This window comes from Echinococcus granulosus, assembly GCF_000524195.1.
Source record: "Echinococcus granulosus chromosome Unknown EG_S00016, whole genome shotgun sequence".
Taxonomy (NCBI): Eukaryota; Metazoa; Platyhelminthes; class Cestoda; order Cyclophyllidea; family Taeniidae; genus Echinococcus; species Echinococcus granulosus.
Window position 1 is genome coordinate 228,982 of NW_020170396.1, and position 11,125 is coordinate 240,106.

Genomic DNA, 11,125 nt, shown 5'->3' on the forward strand with positions numbered 1-11,125 from the left:
GGTGTAGAGAGTCTGAAAGGGGGGTAAAATGGAATGCTGAATAAATTATCTATCAAGCAATTTGTTGATCTTCCCAAAACCCAGATTTTTTTTATAAATAGATAGATATTTTTAATACATTGATCAACGCAGAACAGTTAAATGGTACAGATAATTAGAGGAGAGTTTTGGAAAGGAAGGCAAGGATAAATCTGGATCTCATCATCACGTGTGACTAAATCTGGGTGCACAATTTTGCGCCTCAATCAAAACCAGTACAAATGCTGTTGGAATATGCGGTTTGCATTGACGACGAAATATAGTGGGCTTCTCCAGAATTTTTCAGCCCTGCTGAAACAGCTTTCTGTGGTAAAGCTTTCCAGACAGCGTCTATACTTTGGAATTAGAATATGAATCCAGAAGAACGCTACTGCCTTATGGGAACTCAAAAGTCCCGATTTAATTAGAACATACTTGGATCAATGCCTTTAGATCGGATAGTATCTGGCTGATGCGTTAAATTTCCTACAGTATAGATAGGACTTTTAGAGAGAATTGACTCCTTACTTTTATATCTTCTTTGGTAATTACAATGTTAGGGAGAGAAGAAGTGGAACCTGTCATATGTCTACATTTATCCGGTAAAGCAGCCGTCCATGTAGTTTAGCACGGAAGTTATTCTTCTGGAATGAAGAGAGCTGTGACTCTATTGCGGAAATTTAATAATTATACTTCATAACTAATGGCTTTACAGGGGGTGCAAATCTGCTTTTTTGATGTATGAGAGGTTCTGAATTAATTTTAAGCTTTCATTTAGGTCTTCTCCGTTTACAAGAGATCGTTTGACTGATTTTTTCTACATATTTCAGAACTGCCTTAGATGCGATGACTACACATGTCGTGCCACAAATTTCCTCTGTGACGTAGGCTGTTCTTTCAGTTAGTGATAAGAGATACCATCCAGGAGTTAATGTAGTTCCAAAATTTGTATAAAAAGCAAACCCAGGACGAAAGAGCAGGGCATCGAGAGCGGAAGATATCCAACTACCTCAAAATAAATTATCACCTTCTTATAAGGTAAATAGATTTTGAGGTAAGAATCACCTACAGAAGGTTTTCTTACGATATTCCATTCATAGAAAGATTTCAGTCTATAATACTTCCTAATAAGAGGAAGCTTGTAAATTTTGCTTTTGTGCAACTTCTTGTCTCCAAAAGCAAGTAGCATAGCATAGTCTTCCAAGGTGTCTACTTTGGAAGTGTGGAGTAGGCTGTGAGTGGACTATACTTCCTACTTCTTTGTTCGCATTATTTTGCATGTATGTGGTAGTAAAGCTCGTGTTGCATGAGTGGACTCACAATGAACTCAACATTAATTTCCCGTGGGAAATTACGGACAACGTAATTTGGCTTTCTAACAACCAGTAAATAAGAATAGGCTTCAGTAAAATTATTTCTTTTTAAATAAATGCATTAATACTTAGGTAAGAAAGGGAATAAGAACGAGAAAAGCCTTTTTGTGAACTCATAATGAGAGAGCCAATGACGTTACTCTTTTATTCAGGGAGCAGGAAAATTGGACATCTGTATCATTTACCATATGAAATGCAATTTTTATCAATTTTTTGTTAATGATAAGCACCACATATTCATTTAAATTGCTCAATAAGTGACCAATCAAATTCCCCAAAGTAGCCTAACTCAAATTAAACCGGTAAATTTTATCCACTCTTTGAGCTGAATACCTCTGGTCCCCTAGGAATTGTGCAAAACTCTTCTCAACAAGACATTGTACAAAACTGGGTGGGAGGAGTAAGTTCCAACTCCTGCCTTTAATTATGCATGATGTGCGCATAACTAGGGGAATGGAGGGGGGTACAAGATGCGTCGCATCCCTAGCCCCACCCATCCCTTCCTTTGAGGGGGGAAAATTACAGGTTTTCTAGGGTCCAGTCCTCTAATTACTGTCCAAGGTTAAAGACCTGGCCCTCCTTAGGCTGTTGTTATGCGGTTTATAACTATTTTCCTTTACCAAGTCGATAATAATTCAGTCTAAATAAAGCACTTTATTAAGAGCTACTTATAAATTTAAAAAAGTTCACAAGCACATGCAAGCCTAAATGAGTAGTTTTCCGCATTCAATAGACAATCTGTTATTTCCATGGTAGCTATGTATTTTCAGACCATTTGAAGGAAAAAATATTCTAATTTTAAAAGTTTCCCTGAATGAATAGGGCCAAAAGGCAAGCTTTCTTGAATTTTTTTTTAAATATCTAATACAAATCATTAACCAACTAATTGTTTGCTTGCAATTTCAGTGCTTTTAAATGTACAACACTAAACCAAAACATTATTTAAGATTTAAGGCAACTAACAAGCCAATTAGATGACTTTCGATGTTTCTACCTGAGCTCAGTGTCACAAAGAGGGAATATGTGCCAATTTTTCCTTTATAATGGTTGATTGTGCCAAATGGAGTGCAGCAAACAGACTGGCTGAGTTTAATAACCTAAAACAAATTTATGATGTTCACAGACTGATAATAAATCGGTTATTACTTTTTGATCACTAACTGAGTTGGTCATTTCAGAGCTATTGAATCCGATCTTTCTCCAAAACCACGATGGTGAGTGTACTAACTGTAAAATATCCCATTCTATTTGAGAGGCAGTACATCTAAATTCCACCATACTCTTTTCGTCACCTTTTGTGGAGCTTTGGATAACTCAAAAATATGTCCGCCTTCTAGCTGAGTACCCGTGCTAGTAAATATTTGATGAAGCGTGTATCTTCTCGTAGGCCAGTGCCTCTCTCTGGGGAATTTACTGGTGGAGGGGTTTCTTGTGGGTGGGGGAAAAGTCGATAAGAAATCCCAGCTACACTTGAATTCCCTTCCATTTCGCCTGCTGGATAGAATTTATACCATCCTATCTTGAAGCTAAAGTTGTATTTAGCGGTATCCATGTGAATTAAAGCATAGATTAAGAAATGCATACTTTTGGAAAGGTGATGGGAAGGCTCATTTTAAACTTTGCAGTGAAGGTCGTTGGTATACGTTTGGGATGAATACCTTTCCTAGGAAGCTAAATAAATACATTAGGTAAGATATATAAATACACTTTAGTTCATTATGATAGTAGTCCATCTACCATAGTAATTCCAGAATACATAACATTCGATCCGTTGAAAATATAATCATAAATATTTTCCTGTAGAAAACATTATCAATAAATGTGCGAGCCGAATTTTGTAATTTTAGCCTGCAACTGGGGATATAATGCCATAGGAAGGTATAATAGAAGCACATAGTTTAACGTCGGATCCAGTAGAGAGTTCTTCATCAAGAGCGAGGCGTTTTTTTGTCAGTTTGCATCTCGTGCTTTAACTCACCGAAAAAGCTTAAAAGTTGATGAATACTTGACATATTTTGAGTTTTGGAAAACATATAAGAAATGCGTCACTTTAATTCATTTCAAAGGAATCTGCTTTTAAGTATAAACCCAGAATCACGGCTACTTTATGTGTTACACAAGTTACAACCTTAAGGCCTCTTTTAAGCCTAAAAGTTGTCTTTTCATCCTTCACTAAATTAGCGCATATTCAGGCCGAAGAAGGCCCACGGTGTGCGTGTATCCCTGCCTGACCGATTCACCCATCCACCCATTCAACAGCTGATGTTGTACGTTCTCGTGCAAAACAGTTGCTACAGCAGAGGCCCGAGTTGGCTGGGCCACATTCATTTCTCGACCCCCCTCCACCTGACCCACTCTTCCCCTCACCTTGGCATGACGAGCGCGTCAGCTGTCGTCTTTGTAGGTAGCACACACCGTTTCTCGTTTTCTCTGCAGAACAAACATTCAGCCCAGTGAAGCTCCGTGCTTCTGCTGTAATTAGTGCTCCCTGGTCAAGTGCGCCTGATGGAAAAATCAATAAATTGGACAGTTTAAGTGAGAGCTACTAGGGTCTGCCAACCACAGGGACTAATAATTTTGGCACCTTTGTAAAGGGATGAAAAGATGCAAAACTGATAAATTTGAGGCGTCTTTGTCCAACCCTCTTTACCCACTACTTGCTAGTGCCAAAATACATACTTTTAAGAAAAACATTTGTGTGATTATCGATTCGTATAGATGAATTTGATTGGTGGGGTTACTTGATTAGTAGCGAAAAGTCAATAAAGGGTGTTGATAAATTCCACTAAGGTCAGTAATCAATAAACAAAGTACAATTTTATTAAAGGCATTTAAGTGAATTGTAATTATTTTATTAATTAAATGGACAGATTTCAAGCACAATTTTTTTTTAAAACGGAGGAAATTTGTTTCCCATCTCTAAGCCTTATAAAGTTTGTGCTATGCTAAAGTGTTCATTTTTGGTGAAAAGGTCCTTTATTTCCAATGGTTCGATCTCTACATCAGCGGTAGAGTGGTTTGCTCATCCTACCTATGGGTCTAGCTCTCTAGACGCTTCCAGATTCAAGAGCTTGATAAGGCATACAGAACTTACACAAGTGATATATCAGCTGTGATGGAATGATTTAGATGCCTCTTAACACTTTAAACAAGCTAGAAGCTTTTAATTGAGCTGACTGGGTTCTACTCTTAAATAATTACGAAAAATTGTTCTATTATAGCCGAAAAATTCGCGTAAAATCACAGCAGGGGGTCTATAAAACTACGGCAAATTCTGCACTTTGCTACCATCCTGGGTTCTGTATCGGACCAAGCCTTGGAACGAAAGAGTTTAAGTGGCAAGATTTGATGTTTTGCTTCCAATCTTTGCAATAATTTCTTATTAACCCAGATATAAGGCAAAGAATGGGATCGTGCGGTGTGTGAGAATAAAAATTAAGTGATGGCAAGAAGCATAGTAAATTGTGTCATTCGTCTGCCTCAAATTCCACTAATCGGCGATGCTTTTGTCTGCAGAAGCCAAGATAAATCTATTCAATCTCATTAGTATCTCCACCCTTCTACTCTATGTTGGACGTAATTATCGAAGCATAATCAGAGGTGACACCTACCATAATATCGCAAAATGTAAACATTTCCACAGGTCAATTTTGCGGTATGAGGTTTGCTGTTCCGCGTTATTTTGCACAACTAAGACTTTCTTACAACCATTTGATTGTCTTGGCCGATTTTAAGAAAAATTTTTGCATGTTCACCTTTGAGTTGTATTGAACCTAGTAACAGATTAACCTGCAGGAGGTAGGGAGAGCACAATACTGACACATATCCACCTAGTCTTTATAATGCTCAAACAAAAGTACTGAAAGTCATTTTGCAAACCCTCACAATTTATGGGACTTTAATTGCATCAGAAGCATCATAAACGTTTTGGTTACCTGTTCAGCTATTTAATATTCAAGAACAATGTAAGAATGATATCAGGTTTAGATTTTTAGAACCTTCTGATACTCTTCAAGGTCAAATGTGTGTGCGTGAAAATTCAGGCCGATTTCTTCCGCAAAAAAACACATGGCACATGAGGTGCTCTTCATACAAAAGTACATTTTCCAGCTTTGAGTTTTACCTGTTAATTTTTTTAAAAATTATTCTAACACACAACTCCAGCCCTAGTAACGCAGTATAGAAAGTACAGGCAATAGTAACACCTTTGTAAAGTTGCACCGAATTGACTTTCGCCCTGATGAAATATTCTCTAACCATTGTCTTCCTACAGCAAAATGTTATTTCAAATTCATGCGTGAGGTAAATAAAAAGAAATAGACCATCTGTCGGCTAGGGAATAAACGTAGCTCGTGGTCATCATCGACATCATTTTCCAGCAACAGCTGGCGGTCTCCCATCGTCAACACCACTAATGTGATCATCAGTAGAGGGCGTGGGATGAGGAAGGCTAGGCAACAGCTGTTCAAATAGAGAGCATTCTCCCATCTACTTATTATAGTAGATTTGCCCCCAAGAAACTGCTACAATGTAAGGTGACTAATAGTAGCAAGAAGGCGGCTGATGATGACGGTAACATGGACGCATCTTCGAAGAGCTGGTTACGAATACAAACGATTTAAGAAGGGAATCAATTTAATGATCTGAGGAATAAGCATTGAAGACAATAATTTATAACTAATCATTTAAACAAATAACATTTTGTGGTGATATAAAATTGCCAGTAAATATATTTGATTTAAATGCTAAATTCACGTTTGGACGATTATTCTGTAATAAAACTGTATACGGTTTAATGAGATGCGTGGAAGCCTCCTCAAATTACGACTCTTCTGCCTTGGGAGTGACATGACAGTCAGAGCAAGAGAGTGACCAAGATATTTTCCGAAACGACGCTCAAAAGGAGAAGGCACCCCTTCGCTGAAAATTCGTTCATTTTAATGATATATTTAACAACATGGGTTTCACGGTCTACCTGTTCTTTAGCACAACAACAGTAAGCTATTCTTCTGTATTAGTAAACCTTATTATTTGCATTAGGTGAGACTCTAGACGCTACATCGGCGAGAGTGAAGAGCAAACCTCACTCAAGTGAAGAATAAATCTGTAGTCTTCAAATAGCAAACAAATCTGGGTATTAAAAAGGACGTCTTCCGAGGATGGCAAAATTCACAACGACTCACTTAGATGGGCCAACAAGAAGTAACTTTTGACAAATCTCTAATTTTGAGCTCTACTTAATAGTTGCTGTAGAGGCAAAACTTAGATTTCATTGGCCATGACTGACCTCAACGAAAAGTTTCCCGTAAGTTTTCGAGTGAATCCATTCACTTTATAGCCTGAAAATTGCCATCCCATTCCATGCTTGCTTTCAAAAAAATTTTGCTGTTGTTAAATGCAGAATATTCCCGCTATAAAACATCATCTTGGGCAAACTTTAAAGCTGATTCTTTAGCGGAGGGGTTGACATTTGTAGAGAGAACAAAGCGTGCGGGTATGCGACATGCACAACCACTAGAAGCACCATTTCCATAATGAACCCAATCCGCAATGTTATTGTCATTTCTCTTTTGTGATTGATTGCAATTCACAGGAAGACTCACAGTTACCAAATCAGCGTAAAAGTGGGGAGAGTCGAAAAAAGGCCCAAAGAGAGGGAAATATTCACCGAACTTGTATTGCCTAAAGCTCTGCATTTAACTACTCAGAATCTTCGGGTCTCCATAGAATGTCCCTGTTTTCTAAACGGCATGTCCAGAAGGCCAGCTCGCTTGCACAATTACAATGAACCATTCCTATGACGAATTGAGCCGGTAGGCATTATCAGGGAAATTTTATTTTCGGTATTAATAAAAGAATAACAGTCGCTCATACTAAAATCTGAACCAAAAACTGAAAAAATTAGGATTTAGAAAATTTTGATTTTCTAAGCTGAAATTATTACCAATTTCAATGGCAACAAAAATCGCCTCATTTTTTAGAAATCCTCTTCATTTTTATGTTTTTAGCGAGTATTTAATATTGACGAATATGACAATTCTAAAAAGAAATAACTTTTACCATTTTAAAATATTTAGATCACGACTCAGTTATTATTCAAGTTGACTTTTAATCATTAAGTAAAAAAATAAAATGAACTATTGGAAGCTGCAAAAAGCAATAAATAATCTAAGGATGAGGCTAAAATTTATGCAATTCAACATTTGAATCCCACTACTTCAGGCATATACCATGACCTCTGTTTTGTCAATTCCACGCCCTTCAACAAAGGCTTACCGGCCATCGATCTAGTATGTTCAGGGACTTCCATAAGTAGCTCTCTTTTCCACTCTTCTTCACCATATCCTTCCTACTGACATTCGTAGATCCTACTTCACAGATTGATTCAACTTTGTCCTCCTGTTCTTCTCTTTCCTCAACATCAAATGGACGGAAGCAGAGGCGAAATACGAGGTCGCATTGAGAATCGCACCCTTCTGAAGGTCTCAAACAGCAATCACTTCTGAAGCGGTAGTTCAGGTTGTTTTCGAACTGGTAAATAGCCACTTCCAGACGTGCCACAGGCACAGAAGCTTTTATAATCCATGGTGTAGAGAGAAGAAAAATGAGAATGAGAAGGTAAGAGGAAAAAGCAGGTCTATTCATCCTCAAACCGGTGGTATATTTGCCTCTTTTGTGGGAAGAAGGGGAGTCCTGCGGGCGCGCAAACGCGACTGGTGGTCAAGTGACCAATCAGAGGCGAGCAAAACTCGTACGCTTGTAGGTGCATGTAAATGAATGCGCAGAGGCGGCACCAATCGCATTCTTGACATTAAAACGTAGATCTGTAGATGATAACCCCAGAATACAATTTATATTTACTAGACAGTTTACCTGCATACAATAAGAATTTGCATTAAATAATCAAGTAACTACAGCAGCAATTTCCAAAGGTCAACTTATTTAGGAAAAAACTAAGAGATTTGTGGTTATTATAGTGAAAAATAACAACAGAAAATCTTTACAACGTTCTACTAATTGAATTCACAGTCGCTATAACCTTCAATTATTTCTTCACAATCCAGCTTTTCGTTTTCAAAGTTAAGAAAAACTTTAGTCTTACACACCGGTTTTACCTCACTTTCATTTCTCCTCTACTTCACGTACGATTGTTTGATTGGGTAATGACACTACCAAGAAAAGGCGATAATTATTATCTTGGACAGATATCATCCTGGAAGCTCAAAAAATGAGGTGAAGCCACGAGTTACTTCATACTGTGATGTAAGGATATCTCATGGTCTTTATAGTAATAGGACCTCCTTTTGACGAATTAGGTAATCCTGGTCAGTCTTACTGCTTCAAAAGTTTTCGGGCACATCATCAACTTCTATCAATTTACTTTGGGTAAATAGATCCTAAACGTGACTGCTAGCTGGTCGTTGCCAAGTGGACAAGCTGTCTAAACTCCCCCATGCACAGATATGCAAGCATAGCTTTTGTCTTGAGCCTGATGATAAATCACTTGATGATAATGCGACACATTTAGGAAGACTATTTCCTTAAGGATAATGTTAACGTGATTGCCGGTGCTGAATCCACTAATGTTTAATTTTGGAGGAAAAGTAGCGGCATCTAGTGAACAAGTAGGTAACATATGCCATGTTAACCAATGATTACGAGCTTTAATGACTATCAGTTTCTTAATATCTTTCTCGTACATTCTACAAATTTGTCATTACAAAGGGGCTGTTTGCAGACTGGCTTACTGACTTGTGATGATGAATGGCTTTTATTACAATAATAAGCGAACTGACACTTAAAGGCGGAGTTGGAGGAGATTGGCGATGGCGTCTCACCTCATTCTTCACATTCCTCTCATGATATTCTTTTAAGTGGTGGTTATTCCCAATTCTTGCCACTGCTAACAAGCAACAAACAATCACGGCATAAAATGAAATACCTGGGGCAGGTTCTTTGCTTCTGAGACAAAAAATGCAATAAAAAAGGAGTTCACAAGCTATTGTCTTGGTGGAAGGGGGTGATAAATTATGTGGTAAATATTTCAATGGACTTAGTATGCTGTCAAATTTTCTGCAGTTTTCTCATTATCTTTGTGCTTACTTTATAACAGCTTCCGCCTTCCCCGAGGAAATTTAAAATAATCATAAGACCAACAGTGTTAAGGCCAAATCGAAAGCGACTGGAGGGGATCATGCAATGCTATGCCTACAAAGTTAATGCAATATGCCAATTTTAGTTTTTTTTTTACGACAATCAAAGAAAATGGTTATCATTTTCTAATGATTTTCACCTTTAAATATTTTGAATGGAAGACAAGGTGTGTAAGACCGATCATAAATCTCTTAGGGATGGGATTTAACCATCGCTCTACCACTTTTAAGGACATTCTTAAATAAAAATTCTCATTAGCTTCTTCAGGATAGCTGTACTGCTGTTTATGACTCACTATCTGAAGAAAGTGCTCTTCTTCAGCGATAGCTAATGTTTCAACTTATTTGTCAAATGGAACATTTGGGCGATTAACTTGCATTTATTTTCGGTGTTTGAGGGTAGACTTGAAAGTTCTGGCCACTCTAGAGTGGTCATGATGGCTGTTCCATAGTTACGGTTAGTTTATTTAACAAGATCATAATAGTTATTGCAGAGGGTAGAAACCAACTTTTAAATTCTGTCATGTGAGCTCGTGATTTTGACCTCATGGTCTGATATCGGCAATTGTCTGGAGCGCAGCCACATCCTTCCGATTGGCTAGATTAGTGTCCAGAATCGCCTCAAAAGTGCTTGGGCACCCTACTGACATGCACTTTAATGCAGAAAAGGCTATCATAATCCCGGAACTTGAGGAAATACTCATGTCCCAAATTTAGCTTTCATGAAACACTTTATTCAATATCCTTTTGAAAACGTTGTCTTGTGAGACTTCTCGTAGCTGAACGTCGGGAGGATTCTATGACCGTCATAACGGTATTTCCATTTTAGAACTATATATTTACTATTTACTATTACTTGATATCCATATGCGGTACGCGTGGTAAAGGAGATAAATTTGCGCTCCCTTTAAGCAGCCTCTATCCACACCACTCATCCTTTCTTTAATGCCAATTAAAAGAGCCATTTCATTTCCCTAAGAGGAGTGAATAGCGAGGAAATATTAAATAAATGACATATGATAACATTGAAAAAATGAGGAATTCCTGAGTAATGAAAAGTCAGCCAAGAAAATGAAATGACCATGAAGTGAACTGGAGAAAAATTAGGAACCAATCCGTGTTCTCCCGTTTCCTAGGGGCAAATTTACTTTTCAGTAAGTGGAATCCGAAAAGGAAATATGCCTGACCTTTTATCAAAAAGCTTTAGTGCGACCTGTTCAGTACAAGATTGAGCCTTATCGTAATTAATAGGAAACACTGCTGCAGATGAAAGCCGAAACTTTCCATTGCTGTTACAAATTCATAACATCGAATTCTTTTGGTCTTAGGTGATGACTGTACGGAGATTATTAAAGGAAGTCTATTGACAAGATTAAAGAAATTTCACAGGCCGTGTAATATGCCGATGCTTGCTTGACCATAGTAAAATATGGCCGTTCAGCCCATTCATCCATTCGTCCACCCACCCATTCGTCCCCATTAGCTATTTTGCGTTCTACAATCGCGAAAATATTTTGGATTCTTGAGAGCATTAAGTACACTATTATGACAAAATAATTCTCATTACCACTTTGACAGTTC

The 11,125-nt window shown here is 37.8% G+C and overlaps 1 protein-coding gene across 1 annotated transcript; it reads left to right on the forward strand. All coding sequences in view use genetic code 11, as the record gives it.

The window, feature by feature from the left end:
• Positions 1–4,891: 4,891 nt before the first annotated feature.
• Positions 4,892–7,496, forward strand: EGR_03161 (hypothetical protein; the record flags this gene model as incomplete). The annotated part of the gene is made up of 4 exons (XM_024492410.1): positions 4,892–5,053; positions 5,335–5,560; positions 6,116–6,195; positions 7,323–7,496. 4 exons carry the CDS (start codon positions 4,892–4,894, stop codon positions 7,494–7,496), a joined length of 642 nt encoding a protein of 213 aa, XP_024353084.1.
• Between the last annotated feature and the right edge of the window lie 3,629 nt (positions 7,497–11,125).